This window comes from Oryzias melastigma, linkage group LG2, assembly GCF_002922805.2.
Source record: "Oryzias melastigma strain HK-1 linkage group LG2, ASM292280v2, whole genome shotgun sequence".
NCBI classification, from domain to species: Eukaryota; Metazoa; Chordata; class Actinopteri; order Beloniformes; family Adrianichthyidae; genus Oryzias; species Oryzias melastigma.
This window is the reverse complement of record NC_050513.1, coordinates 16,284,047-16,302,061: the sequence shown is the minus strand read 5'-3', so window position 1 is coordinate 16,302,061 and position 18,015 is coordinate 16,284,047. Positions and strand designations below refer to the sequence as shown.

The 18,015-nt window shown below is 40.4% G+C and overlaps 2 protein-coding genes across 2 annotated transcripts; one reads left to right on the top strand and one right to left on the bottom strand.

The window, feature by feature from the left end:
- Window positions 1-240: 240 nt before the first annotated feature.
- On the bottom strand, window positions 241-5,600 carry si:ch211-207l14.1 (E3 ubiquitin-protein ligase CIP8). Its single transcript, XM_024289209.2, has 4 exons — window positions 4,996-5,600; window positions 2,680-2,904; window positions 1,323-1,421; window positions 241-1,171 (listed from the first exon to the last, which is right to left on the bottom strand). The coding sequence occupies exons 1-4, from the start codon at window positions 5,284-5,286 to the stop codon at window positions 1,064-1,066; spliced, it is 723 nt and encodes a 240-aa protein (XP_024144977.1). The 5' UTR covers window positions 5,287-5,600; the 3' UTR covers window positions 241-1,063.
- Window positions 5,601-7,692: 2,092 nt separating this feature from the next.
- LOC112156755 (zinc finger protein 2) lies at window positions 7,693-17,402 on the top strand. Its single transcript, XM_024289088.2, has 12 exons — window positions 7,693-7,881; window positions 8,427-8,629; window positions 9,828-9,896; window positions 10,007-10,099; window positions 10,493-10,591; window positions 10,674-10,785; window positions 10,869-11,112; window positions 11,180-11,226; window positions 12,485-12,609; window positions 14,623-15,100; window positions 15,183-15,638; window positions 17,059-17,402. Exons 1-12 carry the CDS (start codon window positions 7,878-7,880, stop codon window positions 17,271-17,273), a joined length of 2,145 nt encoding a protein of 714 aa, XP_024144856.1. The 5' UTR covers window positions 7,693-7,877; the 3' UTR covers window positions 17,274-17,402.
- The last annotated feature ends 613 nt before the right edge of the window (window positions 17,403-18,015 follow it).

Genomic DNA, 18,015 nt, shown 5'->3' with positions numbered 1-18,015 from the left:
TTGACCCAACATATATATAAAAAAGTTTTTACTTGAAGTAAAACGTAAGTAAATATAAAAAAAAAAAACTAAAACTTTATTCAAGTCAGACATAACTGAAAAATGCCACATGTTTGAGTCCTACTTACCACAGAAAATTAACTGGAGGTCAGTAAGCACAATCAGAATTCACATTTAGCATTTAGCCCCACTTTAAGTCGTAATCCACCAGATTATGAGTCAAGTTTTTTATTTTTTTTATTTTGGACAAATCCAGGGATTTTAAATATGTCTTATGGTTTAAAAATATGGTAGAATCCACTGATCTATTTTAAACAATCAGATTAATGGATTTCTGGCTGAGATGCATCACAAATAGTAAATAAAACAGTTATTGCTGCTGATATTAAACAACTTACTTCTACATTTGCTGCATTACGATTACCCAATATGGTACAGGAAGTCTTTTATTTTGAAAGAAAGTTATGGAAAACTTTGCCCAAAGTATTTCATGCTTTTTTTAAATCTCTATGTGTTTATGTTTTATTTATGAAAAAAAATTGAATTTATAATTTATATTCGTCATGTTAGTAGCAAAAACATAAATAAAATTCTACTCATATTCATGGCTACTGCTGTTGCTGGGTTGTAGTTGGCAAGAAATCGACCCGGATAGCTCTTTGTTGACCCGGTAAGTTCTCCGGAGTTAAAAAGAGGACCAAAAAACACAAAAGAAAATAATATCTTAATATCATTTGATTTTTATTAAATGCTGTTTAAAAAAGCAGACTCTACAAAAAACGTCTAACAGTTTGTTGTTACATCAATTACAAAAAAAAAAATCTAAATCTTACATGCATTTGAATGGTTTGTGTAAAAAAGATCTTTGTAGTCCTTAAAAAGCGGGTAACAGAGGTTTTTTTTAGACATACACAACTGATCTTTCACATTTACTTTTTGTTGCACATTTCTCAAAATACTCTCCTAAGAGGGTTTTGCTTTGAAACCTTGAATCTTTAACCGTCTCCGTATGACAGACAGGGACTGAAACAAGTTTTTTTTTTTTTAATTTCACATCTTGACCTCACGGTACTTTGACTCTGGTGGATTTCCAGTAAACGGGCCGAGGCATGGACACTTGAACGTGACACGTCGGGCAGGACGGTTTCCTCCAGAGCCACTCCTCTATACACTGAAAACAGCAAATAGAAAGACAGATACTTTGTTTTTGGCAAATAATGACTGAGAAAAGCTGCATAGACTTGCCTCTCTTGATCTCTATTTATTATTTAAAGCTACATGTATTCGTGTTTTTGTGTTTTCTGGTGTTGTAGATGTGTTACCTCTTTGTGAAAAGTGTGAGTGCACTGCAGCTCACTGGTCCCTCCTGAGCCTCGACTCAAGTCGTTGTGACAGATCAGACACACACTGTAGGCGTCGCTCTGGAACACAAACATGTTGCAGCCTTTGAGATACGAGGTTTTTCACTAAATTAGGGTTAGATTGGCAATAGAGGTGGGGCGAAATATTCCTACTGCGAACTATCGGGATATTTCAACTAACAAACGATTCCAGGCTCCCTCTTTCCCTCAATCGTTTTTTAAAATAATACCGTAGAAGTCTATCAGGGGGCAGTGTGGGGAGTGTTTGGTACCAGTGCCACGCCATCAATACGACAAGCAAAATGGTCCAAAGTGTGGCTGTGTTTGTCCAGAAAAAGGTCTCCGGCAAAACAAAAAGATGTATTTGGTCACAAAATAGAAATATATCATGGATTACCAAAATAACAATTTGATTAAAGCAATATTTGCCATAGTGATACTATTGATATCGTGAGCCATGCATCGTGAATCGTATCGTGAGTTACCCTGACATTCCCGGCCCGACTCTGAGCCATGTATCGTGAATCGTATCGTGAGTTACCCTAAGATTCCCGCCCATACTCTGAGCCATGTATCGTGAATCGTATTGTGAGTTACCCTGAGATTCCCGGCCCGACTCTGAGCCATGTATCGTGAATCGTATCATGAGTTACCCTGACATTCCCGGCCCTACTCTAAACCATGCATCGTGAATCGTATCGTGAGTTACTGTGACATTCCTTGCCCGACTCTGACCCATGTATCGTGAATCGTATCGTGAGTTACCCTGACATTCCCGGCCCTACTCTGAGCCATGTATCGTGAATCGTATCTTGAGTTACCCTGACATTCCCGGCCCTACTCTGAGCCATGTATCGTGAATCGTATCGTGAGTTACCCTGACATTCCTGTCCTGACTCTGAGCCATGTATCGTGAATCGTATCGTGAGTTACCCTGACATTCCTTGCCCGACTCTGACCCATGTATCGTGAATCGTATCTTGAGTTACCCTGACATTCCCGGCCCTACTCTGAGCCATGTATCGTGAATCGTATCGTGAGTTACCCTGAGATTCCCGGCCCTACTCTGAGCCATGTATCCTGAATCGTATCGTACCCGTTTTCGTACCTGTTTTCATATATCGGAATAGAGCTGTGAAAGAAAACGCCTGGAGCAAGATTTGAGAGATTTCCACCGCTACAATATTTCACACCAAACTTCTTCCAACTATAGGTGGTGGACATGCACTAGTAAACTATAATAAAAGAAAAAGAAGAAGAAGCCCCTCCCTGCTTGTCCAGTGTGAACACCATGGGCTAAACAGGTCCTTCTACTCACCAACGACATCACATTTCGTCTCCTGAACTGACCCCGCCTCTCGATCGGCACTGCCTCTGGAATGGTGGGAATGAGGGACGGTCTGCGCTCCAGCGGGGGGACGTTTGCCTCTTGTGGGGAGGGAAGGAGGCGACGAGAAGAGGAGCGGCGAAGCAACACTCTAGCGGTGACCGGAGCCTGGGTGGACGAGTGGAGGCGGGACAGCTCCATGGCTGACAGCGTGGCCTGAAAGACACATTGAAAGTGTGTCACTGATCATCTTGATTATTGTTTTTAGATTTTTAACCTTTATTTAGCCTACACGTCCCTATTTAAAGCCATGACTTGTAAATGGTAAGGTCTTTTGATAGAAAGCAAAAAAGTGGCTTGAAAATTGGAATAAAACCAAAACAAAATACTACAAAGACAGATAAATATCTTCAGAAAGGCAGAAACAATAAAACTGTGTGTTAAAATGCGCATTTTGGGCTTCTGTGTTCAAAACTCTCTCCATCAAGCATAGCTATGCAAGTTTCCACAACCGTTTTTGAGCTCTATTACAAAATTGCCAGTTAAACCTGGTTGAACTTTGACTCGTTGGGGACAGATTAGGTAGTGATGATGGATAGCCTCCTTTTGATTTCACAGAAATACCAAGCATTTGAAAATTGGCCATGGAGGAGATATTAATAATTGTGGTGTGTACCGGTCTAGAATTCTGTCACCTAGTCTTTCATAAATCAGATTAGAGCTGTGATAGAAAAAGCCTGAAGCAAGATTTACAAGATTTGTTGAAGATTTTGCATCAAACCTCTTCCAATTGTATATATGGTGGACACGGGCTAGTAAAGAGTAGAAAATATAGAAGTAGCCCCCCCCCCCCCGCTTGTCCAGTGTGAACAAGGCATGTTCTTGACTTTGCATCATATACCCGGTGTGTCCGTAGCCAGGACCAGCCCTGGGCATAGGCAACATAGGCGGTCGCCTAGGGCTCCGTCTAGTGGAGAAAATATCTGTACTTTGTCTCCTGGCTTGGCGATGTCCCTTCAAGGATAGGGGGTGCTGGGGTCATATTTGAAGGTACTCATCCCTTCTTACTAAACCACATGAGTTATTTTAGCCCTAAACTGTTGCTAAAAACTCTACTAAATTAGTCCTAAAGGGGTTTGCCTTCACCTCAAGTCACATACTCAAACACAAAATCTGAACACACCTAGTAAAAAATGAATTTTTGGGGACCATGAACACCCCCTCAGAAGAAAATGATGACATCAAAGCAGGAGAAATCATAAAGAAGGTATTTAATGGGGGTTAAAAAAAAACTATTTCAGAAACCATGAACATCTGTTGGGGATATCTAGAGCCTCGTTTCCACTGACCGTTTCCATTATAAAAAGGATCCATTAAACAGAACTGAACCATACTTCTTGGGGGTTGAAATGGAAGAGGTAGGACAGAGTCGCTGTAGCCCCCCATTGATTAACAGAAAGTGATGGTCATCGTTTCTATGGTAATCACTCTCAACGATCAGGAGTGAGCTTATTGGAAATCCACAACGCTACCACTCAAAACGGGATAGGAAGAATCATACACTGGTGAGGCCACCACTAGTGTATGTATGTGTGTGTGAATGGGTGAATGGGTCTGTGACTGTGAAGCGCTTTGGGTCCTCGAAGGAGGGTAGAAAGCGCTATACAAGTATACGCCAATCAAACATTTTGAACATTGGGACCTACTTTTATTGAGGCATCCGATTGGTCACTTAATACCGTGAATGACTTGCTCTACAGAAAAAAAATTGCAAGAACATGTTAAAAATAAAAGGTATCAGAATAATAGCTTTATCAGTAGAAGTCTATGGTATTTTGGTGTCCTGGAGCCAGGAGGTACTTCCTGTTTTAATAGTGAAGAGGGAGGGGTCACTCGGTCCAGTTATCTATATACAGTCAATACTTATATCTAAGCACTCCAAAGATGTACTTCTGAAAGTTTTCGGTTGAGAGAATCAGCAAACAAAATACATAAATCGTATGAATTTAATCTATACTAATTAGTAAATCCTTCCTTACATTTTTAGATTTTATTTAACTGAAATGAACTCATGATGGGGACATTTTCAAAATAAGACAGGAGAAAGGTCACCATCCGATTTTGGTGCAAACAAATAAAGGGGAAGTCCTCTACAGCCAGTACTTCCTGTTTCTTGTGTTAGATAAAACAAAGAGAAGTAACAGCAAAGGCTGTTGGGTAAAAGTGACCTCCATTGGCCCTACCTGTGTAGAAAATCTTGCTACACAATATGGATTTAAAAAAAGGCCGGATGAAACATTGTCTGACCGGACACGGCAGTGAGGAGCGGCGGTTGGTCCTCATCTGGACCGGCGGCTCCACGCTGCTCCTGCTCTCGGGACCCTCTCTCTCCGACTCCCTTTCCTCCTCCTCGTCCTCCTCGTTCTTCCTGTGACCCTCGTCTCCTCGAAACTGCCTCATCCACGTGCTGAAGATCTTAGCATCTTCTTCCTCGTCCTCCTCCTCCTCTTCCTCCTCGTCTTCGTCGTCCTCACCTCTTAGAGGGAACGGATCCTCCGGGTCTGAGAACACCTCCGTGTCCTCCCTGTCTGGATCCATCTGGACTCTCCAAGCGTCTTTGAATAACTCTTCCTCTCATGAACGTGTAAACGCCGCCATGGGTTCTCCTAAGGAATCAGATCAGTTTACCACCTCTCCTCACTTTCTGCACACCCATAGAGATTCAGGTCCTGTCCTCCTGTTCTTTTCTCTTATTCCTCCTCTTCCTCGGCTTGCTTTGTTGTCTGTGCTGCTCTGTACTGGATTCTCCTAATCCCGCAGGAGGAGGAGGCAGATTACACCTTCTTACAGGATCTGTGTCACATGAGCTGGAAACATCTCTGTGCACTTTAGCCACTTGTTGATTACCCGAGTCAACGACCTGATAAAACTCAGCAGGATTTCACTCCCAAAAGTTGGCTTCACTCTTAATGAAGTCACTCAGGATTTAGCTCTCTCCTTCTCCACATACATGCGATAATGTTCGGCGATGTTGTTCTCATTTGCATTTACTGCTATTTTATTTGGTCAGTCTTCAAATAAATATGAAAAAAATCTATTCAAATTTTACAACACTAGGAGAAATTTTTTATACAGCTGGAGAGAAATTTTCACTCCCGCCACATACTCAAAAATTTATCAAAATTAGCGGGAGGACTGGGGTCACACGCAAGATGGCGCCAGAATCAATCTCTAGGCGGAAATTTCGCAACTATAGCCGGTTTTAAAATTATTGGACCTTATTAGACTTTACAACCTAAAGCACCTATGTCAAAGTCAAGGCCCAGGGGCCGGATCCGGCCCTCTGGGTAGTTATATCCGCCCCTCCAGATCATTTTATTTTATTGCTATTAATGGCCCAATCTTATCTTGCGTTAAATTATAACTTGTATAATTTAGGCAAAATATATTTTTTTAAGTAAAAAATATAATATTGAAAGTTGTTTAAGGTTTAAGTTAATTAATTCTGGAACAATATTCCTGCCTTTTATTCACAATTATGTTAAAAAGTTACGGATTTAATGTTTTGAAATTTGGCATTTTAAGAGCTTTTTGGACTATTCTGCCATTTCATTCGTTTTTTAGTTAAGCTAATATTTCTGCCACATGCTAGAGATTTTAGCTATTAGGTTTTTCCTTTTAAGTTTTTTAGGTTATTTTGGAGTTTAGCTAATATTTCAGCTACATGCTAGTTGTTTTGGCTAATTCTTTACTTTTTTATTTACTTAGTCTGTTTTGGAGTTAGGCTGAAATTTGCTCAATAGCTGCTGAGGCTTTTTACATTTTTTTTAGGATATTTTGAAGTTTAGCTATTTTTTTCAGCTTCATGCTAGCTGTTTTTAATATGGCATAATATGGCATTTAGCTAATATTTTAGCCAGCTATCAGCTTCAGCGTTTTCAGCTATTAGTTTCAGCGTTGTTATCAATTTCAGCATCTTAAGCTAACAGCACCACCATCTTTAGCAGCCAAATTCAGCTTACAGCATTCACACTAGCATCACAGCTAATGCTATATCTCAAGTTTATAGCTATGTTAAAAAGTTATGGTTTTAACATTTTAAAAATGTAGTTTTTGAGTGTTCAATAAATATTCATCCTGTTTGACCCGCGACCTAATGTGTGTTTTGGGTTTTGGCCCCTTGTGCGATTGAGTTTGACACCCCTGACCTAAAGCTTCAATTGTGGTGAATTTGGTAAAATCAAATGTTCACACAATATGGAGACATTGATATTTCCACTCTTGTTTGAAACTTTTCTGTTTAGGTAAAGAAGGACCGGAGTCGCTGCCTCACCACTCTCACCGTGAGATCTCAGCAGCAGATCTCACAGTATGCATTGTTCACTCTAGTTCCACTCTATTTAAATGCAGAGTTGTTGTTGTTTTTTTTACAAGTTAATTTTCACCTGTTTTTATTGTTCTATTTAAAGGCTAAGAAGTTACAAATGATTGATATTTCTACCAGTTGTTTATTCTCTTTTTTCATTAAGCGTTTTGATTTATTTTTATATCATAGTTACTTGTTTCTTTTGGTTTGTTGGCAGTTTTGCATTCACTTCATCACTTTTTATGTATATTCGAGAAGTTTTTATTTCCATAAACTGTTCTCCATTTAATTGAAAATATTGTCTTAATTCTGTTTTTATGTTTGTCGAGTAAAAGGGACATTTACAAAAAAGTATTGCCCAGCCCTACTTCAGAGACAATGGTTTGGTAGTAAGCTAACTTTCTTTATAACTTAAATGTTTGTATTTGGTCCATTGTTATTGTTAATCTTATAAATTCTTCATTTTATTGAGCTTAATGTTCTCACTTTGTGGCTGTCTTAAAGTATGTGTTATTCAGTTGCCTCTCTATCTTCATCTGAGCTTGAGAGATCAGCTAAGGTCACAGAGTTTTAGGCGCAACTCGAGCCGTCATAAGCCTTCCCTTGACCCTTCTCACCTCCTTTGGTCACGTGACATTCCAGTTTGGCGCATGCCCGGACGTGCTTTCTTCAACATCCGGGGAGTGAGGGGCGGAGCCTCCTTCCTCTGCCGGCGACAGACAGCCGTTAGCCCGAGCCGGGCGGGTGAACTTGTTTCGGGACAATTTCTGGCTCTGACCGCGTTTGTTGGTGGTGGTGGAGAAGAAGAAACCTCGGCGGGAGGATGGGTGAGAAACAGGAGATTATTTCCCGCCGCTTGGTCGTGTTTTAATTGAATGAATGGTCACGTTGAAGAGGGTGTTAGCATTAGCATGTTGCTAAAAACAATGGCAGTTTTGACGTGTTTTGTTGCGTTTTCTCAGCGGTTTTAGTCCAAATAAGAACTAAAATGCAACAAAAGAGACGTCAAACTGTTTTGGAGTCACTTTAGTCCCCGTTCTTTAAGATTTAAGTTAAACTTTAAGTTGATAAAGGAGGGGAGACCTTAAAACTACAGTCACACTCTTCAGTATTTTTTATTTTTTATTATTTTTTTTAATGTCCTGCCATCTTACTCCTCAGGGATAATGGGGGCGCAGTGTCTTGTGGGAAAAAAAGAAGCAGCTTTCTTAGGTTTCTGGGGCTAGAAAGATGCCTTCAAATGAATTCTATTCAAAATAAATCCTGACTTAGAGTGCTCTCTGAGGCACATGAGACCTGGAGTGTGACATAAAGTAGAAACATACATTAAATAAACCTAATATGCTGTTGTTTTTGTTTGTTGGTTCCACAGTGCCCCCTCTGCCCCTGTCCTCCCTGCGTCTCCTCATCCCTCCCATCCGCATGCTGGCTGCGGCCATGTGGCAGCTGGCGCTGAAGCAGAGAGTGGAGCATTATGGGAAGCTGGAAGACTTCGTCCTGCTGGTAACTGAGGCGGTTCCACAGCTGCTGACCGACAGACAGAAGAGTCTGCTGCTGCTGGCTCTGAGAGCCAAGGTGGGTGTTTAAGGCAGGAAAAGAGGATTTTTATTCTTTTTAAAATGTATTAGTTCGGTTGGGAAAAAATTGATTCGGCAATAAACCGTGGTATTTTGTTTGGTAATACTTGTGTCGATTATAAATGCTGACAAGACGATATTTCTTTAATTATTTATGAGCGTCTTACTTTTGTTTTCCACCCTGACGGCTAGTTGGCAGCACAGCACACGGAGCCTCTTTGAGCAGCTTGACGCCTCACTAAAATAAATAGTAAAAAAAAAAAAAAAAGGGAAAAATTGTTTTGTCTAAGGATATATCGTGATACGTATCACGATACACATCGTAATTGACAGACTCTCGCCAATAAACACCCCTAAAATGTGTCCTCATTTAAATATGTTTACCAGTACTTCATATAAAGAAGCACTGAAACGTCTCACTACTATATTTTGTTTTTGAGCATCATAAGTTGATCATGAAATTTGACATTTTCTCCGAAATTTACAGTGAATGTGACTGTATATGAGAACTGGACCAAGTCACGCATAAACACAAGTCTTATTCCAGCTCCAGTGATATGAAGTCGATTCAATCACCTTTTTTTAGAAATATGAACGGCACCATATTGGAGCCATACCATCGTCAAGATGCAGTGAATCCTCAACATTTCTATGGCAACCATTCCACCAATCAGGAGTGAACTCCCCTACCACTTAAACATGTGAGAATCTGTCAATTAAACGTTTCAAATGTCTAACTTGACGTCATCTACTTTTATTGAGGCATCTGATTGGTCAGTTTATAACTTGAATAACTCGCATTTCAAAATAAAAAAATAGGATGTGGCTACTTCCTGTTTGGAACACCATGGGGGGAGGGGTCACTCAGTCCAGTTCTCTTATATAATCAACGGTTAAGCTACACTGTCTGCAAAGGCTGTTTATTACAGATGAGAGCTACAGAAAAACTTCCCATCAATTCCTCTGACCACTTGGCTCCTCTTGATCCCTCTAGGAATTCTGGGTGATGTAGTTGAATCACATCGTTTGATTGTTTTTGCTTCACCTTATGCGCCCATTCTCCATTGAATTATTTTGTGCCCTGTAATTCGATTCAACATGAATAAATGAAGAGTTTTAGTTTGGATGTTGTTTACTAGAATGAAATAAAACTTCTGGTTTCCTCTAACGTTCACTCAGGTTTTTCCTCTTTTCAGGTGCTCCTCTCCGATCCCACTGATGTCAACCATCACCTAAACAGAATCCAGGCTGTTTTCCAGGCAACGGTGAGGAGACGCGCTTTGACTCCACCTGGAGACATCATGGTCTCACGATTTACAGCCTTCTGCTCTGCAGAAATGAACAGCCTCTGTTGTCCTCTTTCTCTATTTTTCAGGAGGATAAGGATGCCAAACAGTGGTGCACCGCTCTCTCCTCTCTAGTCCACAGAGTGACGCTACAGTCAGCTGACATACAGCGCCTCCTACAGGTCAGTGCTTCAAAAGAAATGGAAATTTATGCCTAAGATTGTAATGACTATAGGTGTGTATTGGCAAGAGTCTGTTGATACGATAAGTATCACGATATATCCTAAGACTGTACCAGAAATATTTTCACTTTTTTTAAGAGTATGAATAAGAAAAAAGAAACTCAACCCTTTATATTAATGTCTTTTACTGCAATGAAATGATAAATTCATTTTATTTAATAATCACAACACTAACACAAAAAAAACTAGTTCTTGTTACAAGTATCGCCAAACAAAATATCGCGATATATCGTTGAATCGATTTTTCCCTACACTCCTACATGCTCTTGGGAAAGATATTTTTCTAATTTGGATTAAAGTGATAAATGCTATGTAACGCATGAAATCCCGCAGGAGGTGTTCGACCAGAGCTTTGACTCCGCCCTCCTGTCGCTTGTGTCGAACTTCCTGTCCCGGATCGAGCAGCTGTTTCCCGTCCCGGACTTCAAGCAGGTGAAGGCTCAGACGCTCAGTTGTAACTTTCTCTTGTGGCTTCGCTTTTCACCAGCTGCGTTTCTGTTTTTGTGTCCTGAAGGCTGCCTCCTGGCTGGATGGCACCCCTGTTGGTCTGGAGGTTAACGTGCAGGAAGATCTGATGGAGCTGCTGAGCCACCCCAGCTGCCGCCTTGGAAAGGCCACGACTGCAGGTACCACAGCACAGAACCTCCTCAGTGGACCATCATCAAATTAGAAATGTGATCTCTCTTTTTTTGTTTTTTTTGCTCCTCAGTGGGTTCAGCGTCTGAAGAAACCCTTCTCTCTGCCTGGTCCCACCCACTGATTTACAAACTATCCAATCCTGACCCTCCTCCCTTTGAAGGCCACCCTGCTGAGGTAGAGCTGGTGAAGGTGGAGGTGGTGAAGCCAGTGGATGAAGAGCATCTAGAAGAGGTTGTTGTTGGTCCGTCTTCAGAGGGCAATGAGGAGTCCAATCAGAGATCAGCGGCCGACACTATTGAGACTTCTTTGAACAGGTGAGACCGTTCACTCTCAGGTCCTCCTACAGACATTAAACTGTTCTAATCATTTGTTTTTCTGTAGCTGTAAAGACTCACCTGGAAACACCAGCGTTCAGTCAGAGGACACAGGTAACCACACCTTCTATCAACCCTTTTAAACCTTTATTTAATCAGGTACACGCCACAAACTAGTAGCCCTCTCTACTAATTCTACTGATTTATTGTGGTCAGTTTTTACAACCAGAATGTTCTCCGGTAATTCACATTTATGTGGTGATACCATAACTTAATTTTTATTAGCATTTAAGACCATTTTTAGTGACCGTAGACGAGACTGAACATTAAAAACCGACTCTAAAAACTCAAAAGCATGTGAGATTCTTTGAGAGCAACAATAAATGACAGAGTCATCAGCATAAAGATGCATTTGCTAAGTTTTGACACAAGTAGTTGATATATAAAGGAGGACAAAATAGGTCCTAGAACCGAACCCTGTGGCACACCTGTCTTGACCTCGCGAGCAAGAGAAGTGGATATTTGTGTATATTATATTTGACAGATAATCAACAAACCAAGCCATGATTTGATCAGATCAGATCATGACAATCTTGATCAGCATTTCTATCAGGAGAGTGTGATCCACAGTAAAAACGTCTTGGAGAGGTCAATAGCAGTCAATAGCATTGTTTAAAAATGTTAAGGTCGCTGGAACAGTATGAGCTGTTTTCTAAAAACCAGACTGAAAATCAGATCAAATGCTGTTTGCTGTCCACTGACCAACTTTTAAAACATTTTTGCCAAAATACACACACTGGATCAAGACAAATCATCACTAGAATGAAACGAACGACTATTAAGATAAATCAGGAAGTTTTTAACATGTTTTTGTTGCTTATTCTGATAATGGAAGACATAAATAAACATTATTAAGCCTACAATTGCATTTCTGAATATTTCTTCATTCAAATTGTTGTAAATCAGGAGCAGACAAAAAAAACGCTGTTTGAAAAGTATCGTTTTTGTGACAGAATAGACGATGAGCGGGACACAAGCTCCCAGCTTTGCTTCAATATTCCTCGCCATTGTTGCTATTTAAGAAACACTCCGAGAAGCAATTTTGAGATTATTTTGTCCCCATTGTCAGAAAATTGCTATAAAAATATGTTAAAAATACAAAAAACACAATTTTTTTTCATCGGAGTGGGTCAAAGAGCGTGTGTTATTTAGGTCAACATTTAGGTCAACAGTGTGGTTTTATTTATTTATTTATTTTCATTTTATGATATGACTGAATAATTTTTTTTATTTCAAATGATGTATTTTTTTCTAGAGTTCCTTTTAACTCTTAAGCTTGTTTGTCTCATAATAACTCTTGGTTTTTCCTCAGCCGGCGATGTGGATGACTCCTGCTCTAAGGTCACAGCCAGCGCCCTACAAAGCATTTCCCACAATTCTCAGCGTGTGGCTCACAAATGTCCTCAGTGTGGGAAGTGTTTCATCTACCGCTCTCAGGTAGGAGGAGGAGGAGATCCTAACCACCAGATTAAAAACAATAAAAATAGTGTTTTTGGAGTTTTTGACATGTGTGGCATTTGTCTCATGACAAAGAAAAAACGTAACTAGATATATATCGTAACCTGCAATAATGCAAGTGTGAATGCTTTAAGCTGAATGTGACCGCTGAAGATGTGACTTGATAGCGGAAAATAATGAAACTGAAAGCTGAAACGTTAAATTGATAACTTGCCAAAATATTAGCTGAATGCTAAAACACCCAAAAAACTGGGAATATTTCTAACTTTGCCAAAACAGATACCATAATGCTAAAATATTAGTTAAAGGGTAACCAAACCTCAAATCAACTTTTTTGTCTTTTGACCTCTATGAACTTGGCTTTAAAAGTGCTGTCTGTGGGTCATTGACAAATTTTTGATAAAATAAACTTGTTTAATTCTTGAAAATATAGTCAAAAACTGGCTGTGTGCTGCCCCCTACAGGTTGAATTGATTTATTACAGTTGAATTTTGTTATTGGTCAAGCCATGCAAATTTCAGAAGTCTGATATCATGATCTGCAGCTTCAGTAATGATAATAGTCCAGCCCCCAAGCCCCGCCCCTCTGACTGGATTTTCACATTTTGGCTGTGGGTGGAGTCAGCCTCCAACTTCCCTGTTTGGTTACCCTTTAAACTCCAAGTTAGCCTGAAGAACTTAAAAAAAAATCATTTTTTTACAAAACAGGTAGCGTAATGCTAAAATATTAGCTAAAGTCCTAGTTAGCCTGAAAAACTAAAAAAAAGTCAAATTTTATCAAAAAGCTAGCATAATGCTAAAATATTAGCTAAACTCCTAGTTAGCGTAAAGAACTAAAAATAGTCATATTTTGACAAAACAGGAAGTATAATGCTAAAATATTAGCTAAACTCCTAGCTAGCCTAAAGAACTAAAAAATAGTCATATTTTGACAAAACAGGTAGCAGCTAAAATATTAGCTAAACTCATAGTTAGCCTAAATAACAAAAAAAAGTCACATTTTGACAAAACTACTAGCACAATGCTAAAATATTAGCTAAATTCCTAGTTAGCCTAAAGAACTAAAAAAAGTCAAATTTTGACAAAACAACTAGCATAATGCTAAAATATTAGCTAAACTCCTAGTTAGCCTAAATAACTAAAAAATAGTCATATTTTGACAAAACAGGTAGCACAATGCTAAAATATTAGCTAAACTCATAGTTACCCTAAAGAACCTAAACGTCACATTTTAACAAAAATGCTAACCTAGTGCTAAAATATTAGCTAAACTCCATGTTAGCGTAAAGAACGGAAAAAGTCAAATTAGGACAAAAAGGCTAGCACAATGCTAATATATTAGCTAAACTCCAAGTTAGTTTACAGGACTTAGTCAAATTTTGGCAAAAATGCTCAAATATTAGCGAAACTCCAAATTATCCTTAATGATTTTTACAAAACAGGTAGGATAATGCTAAACTTTAGGTCGCCTGGAGAACTTAAAAAGTTAAGTTTTGGGAAAAAAAGCTAGCATAATGCTAAAATTTTAGCTAAACTCCAAGTTAGCCTAACAGCCAGAAAAATGTCTAATTTAACCAAAAGCAGATAGCATGTTGCTAAAGTAAAAGCTAAATTCCAAAATGTCCTAAAAAACCCAGTAGATGCTGAAGATTTTAAAGTTTAATGCTGTTTTTAGCTGAACGTATGTGGAATTTCACAAGTTTAAAAGTGCAGAGATTTTTTGAAAGATTTCATTTCCTATGAGGCATATTTTGGTCAGTATTTCAAAAACTGTAAAGTCTGATCAAGTTTTTACGTCTTGGAAAACCTACGGAAAGGAGCAGGAGAATCAATAAAAAATAATTTCACTTTTGCATTTATGAGTAATTCTCGTTTATTAAAGGCATTCAGGTTGTGGGATTTTGGTGAAATTCTTCATAATCATAAATAAAACATAATTAAAACAGAGCATTTTTTATTTGGGAGATTTTAAGTAATCAAATCTAATCTGCAGGTGATCCGGCACCTGCGCAGCAACAGGTCCTGCAGCACAGCTCTGTCGTCTCCCAACGCAGCCAAAGAGCCCCGCCCCGCGGAGCCCCGCCCACTCAGGAAGTTCCCCTGCTTCCAGTGCAGCCTGGTCTTCAAAGCCAAAGCCGAGCTGCTGACGCACCAGCGCAGCCACCGCGCGCGCCCCTTCTACCGCTGCCAGCACTGCGACAAGGCCTTCCACCAGCTGTCCAGCCTGACCAACCACCAACAGATCCACCTGGATGAGACCCGCCTCGCCTGCAGCCAGTGCCACAAGGTTTTCGAGTCGGCGGCGCAGCGGGACGCCCACCTGACGCAGCACCAGCTCCCTAAACTGGACTGCTCCGTGTGCGCGCAGACCTTCGGCTCGCAGGCGCTGCTGCTGCGGCACCTGCAGACGCATTCGGCAGAGGGCGCCGTGCTGCGCTACAACTGCCTTTTCTGCGACCAGACCTTCTCAGGTAACGGGGTCCTCTGATGGAGCTTATTTTTAAAAACATTTTTCTGGAAAGATTAAGGAATCTTCATGTTTTTTTTTTGTAGGCGTCACGCTACTTCGTATACACCAGCGCTCGCACACGCCGCGCACGTACCGCTGCGACCAGTGCAACAAGTCCTACGCCTCCCCGACCATCCTGCAGGCCCACCAGCTGACCCACCGCGGCGAGCGCCACTACCTGTGCCCGCAGTGCGGCAAGTCCTTCAAGACGCGCCACGGCCTGGAGTGCCACCTGCGCACGCACAGCGGCGAGCGGCCCTACTGCTGCCCCTACTGCTCCAAAGACTTCACCGCCATCGCCGGCCTCAACGTGCACATGCGGCGGCACACCGGGGAGCGGCCGTACGTCTGCGCCGTGTGCGGTAAAGGCTGGCCGTCCGGCGGCGACCTGCAGAAGCACATGAGGAGCCACACGGGCGAGCGGCCGTACGTCTGCCAGTACTGCGGGAAGGGCTTCTCCATGTCCTGCCACCTGACGGAGCACCGCAGGATCCACACGGGTGAGCCACGGCGGTCACATGACCTTCAGACGCTTCCACCGCTTTATCCATTTGTTTGGTCCTCTTTTTCTTTCTTTATTTTTCATCCATACGTTTTTAAGCACACTTTATGCAGATTATGCAATCTTAGTATCAAAACGTTCAGCTCGTTAGGGAAATTATCGCTTGTATTTCTGATATTTGTAAACTTTACGGTTTTTACGATGTTACACAATTTTTTTTTTTTTTTTTGGGCCCAGTTGAAATCAATAGTAATTTTTTCAAATTACTGCAAACTCTACAATTATGAAATTAAAAACAGATCAACATGTTCAGGAAATTCATGCTTGTACTTTTGGCATTGTTAAATGTCACGCAAGTTTTCAAATTTTACGCATTTTTTTTTTTTTACAATTTTACACAATTTGTGCATTTTTTTTTCTTTTCTAAAAGTTCATAAAACTTTTTGCTTATTTTGAAACCTATGCAATATGGGTATCAATACATTCAGAATATTAAGGACATTAATACTATGGAGGTTTTTAGAGCTAATTTTAAGTTTAGCTAACATTTTAGCAATGTGCTAACGTTTTTTGATAATTTCTATAATGTTTTTTGGGGGCTTTTCTTGAGTTTAGCACATAATCCTAGCTTTTTTAAGTTAATTTGGCATTAACTAATTAGATTTTAAGGGCTAATTTTGAGTTTAGCTAATATTTAACCAACATGATAGCTTTATGGTTAACTTGCTGTTTACTGAGGTTTTCTGAGCTAATTTTGAGTTAAGCTAGTATTTTTGCTACGTTCTGGCTTTTTTTTTTTTTTTTTGCGAACTTGCCTTTACTGTAGTTTTTAGGGGTATTTCTGACCAAAGCTAATATTTTAGCAACATGCTAGCTTTTTTGGCTAATGTGGCTTCTACTGAGGATTTTTCAGTTAATTAAGAGCTAGCATTTTAGCAACTTGCTAGCTTCTTTGGCTAATTTTCCATCGACTGTTATTTTTTGGGCTAATTCTGGGTTAAGGAGGTTTATTAACATCACGCTAGCTTTTCTGGCTAATTAGGCGTCTAATGAGGTTTTTGGGGTTAATTTTGAGTTAAGGTGGTATCATGGTAACATGTTAGCTTTAAGCAACATACTAGCTTTTTTGGCTAATTTTGCATCTACTGATGTTTTAGACTAATTCTGAGTCATACCCTTACACATTTTACATTTCTCTGCATTTTTTTTCAAGAAATTCTTTTAATTCTTTGTGCACTTTCTGCAATTTCTGCAGTTCTAAGTCATTAGCAACTCTAGCATTTTCAGCAAATTCCTTTGCCAGTTACAGTAAATTCTTCAGCAAAAAGCTTCAGCATATTCAACATTTAGCATCAGTATTCACACTAACATTGTAATTGGTGATGCAAGTTTTCTGGTTTATTTTTACCGTCCTGCAGGGGAGAAGCCGTACTCGTGCCCGGACTGCGGCAAGTGCCTGCGGCGGAAGTTCGACCTGAAGAAGCATTTGCTGTCCCACAGCAACACCCGGCCCCACGCCTGCCCCCTCTGCCCCAAGAGCTACACCCGCAAGACTCACCTGAGCAGACACCTGCTGACGCACAGGCCCGCCGAGGCCAGCCGGGACGGTCAGGAGGAGCAGAGAGACGTTTAAACGGACACAGAGAGCACGACGTTTTCGACAGAGACTGAATTCAAAGCCTTGTGTTACCAAAGATGGAGAAGCTTTTGGTTTGTTTTCCCGTTTGTTGCTGAGTAGAATAAAGTGAGGATGAAGATGAAAGCTGTGTTTTTATCACACCATGAAACTAAACTGAGAATTTTCTGATACTAATCTTTTTTTGACGTTAACATCCTTTCGACTAGCATAACTCTTCAACCGTTTACGCAAATTAACGTAATTCCAGCAGATTCTAAAGCGGAAAAAAAGCTGTTTTGCACCAATGTGCAACACTATGTAGTAATGTGTTGCCACTATAGAAAAGCCGTATTTCTCCATGTCAGAATCGGCTGATACACTTTGAGCCCGTTAAGGATTTATGTCTCGCTCACCGGTTTAATTCACTTACTGTATAAAAGAACTGGACATATCAAGCCCCTCCCCCCCTAGCCTTTCAAACAGGAAGTACCTGCTGGTTCCAAGAAGCCAAAATCCCATAGACTTCTATTTAGAAATGACTATAATTACTCAGTCGTATTAGTCGTTCCTATAACCCAGCACCGGCCCTGGGCATAGGCAACCTGGGGGGGCCGCCTAGGGCGCTATCTGTTGGAGGGGGCGCCAAATTGCAATGATTTTCTTCTTTTTTTTTTGAGTTTGACACACCACTCATTTTGTTTAAAATGTAAAAAAAATAAGTAGTAATTAAACATATATTAAATAAACAAACAGAAAA

What these genes read in the sequence shown, in the direction of transcription:
- si:ch211-207l14.1 (XM_024289209.2), bottom strand. Translation starts at nt 5,286, where the DNA reads ATGGATCCAGACAGGGAGGACACGGAGGTGTTCTCAGACCCGGAGGAT. An exon ending in GACGAAATGTGATGTCGTTG is followed by an intron (nt 1,422 to 2,679) that starts GTGAGTAGAAGG and finishes TTTGTGTTCCAG; the next exon opens with AGCGACGCCTACAGTGTGTG. An exon ending in CTCACACTTTTCACAAAGAG is followed by an intron (nt 1,172 to 1,322) that starts GTAACACATCTA and finishes TGCTGTTTTCAG; the next exon opens with TGTATAGAGGAGTGGCTCTG.
- LOC112156755 (XM_024289088.2), top strand. An exon ending in ATTGAGACTTCTTTGAACAG is followed by an intron (nt 11,113 to 11,179) that starts GTGAGACCGTTC and finishes GTTTTTCTGTAG; the next exon opens with CTGTAAAGACTCACCTGGAA. An exon ending in GTTTCATCTACCGCTCTCAG is followed by an intron (nt 12,610 to 14,622) that starts GTAGGAGGAGGA and finishes TCTAATCTGCAG; the next exon opens with GTGATCCGGCACCTGCGCAG.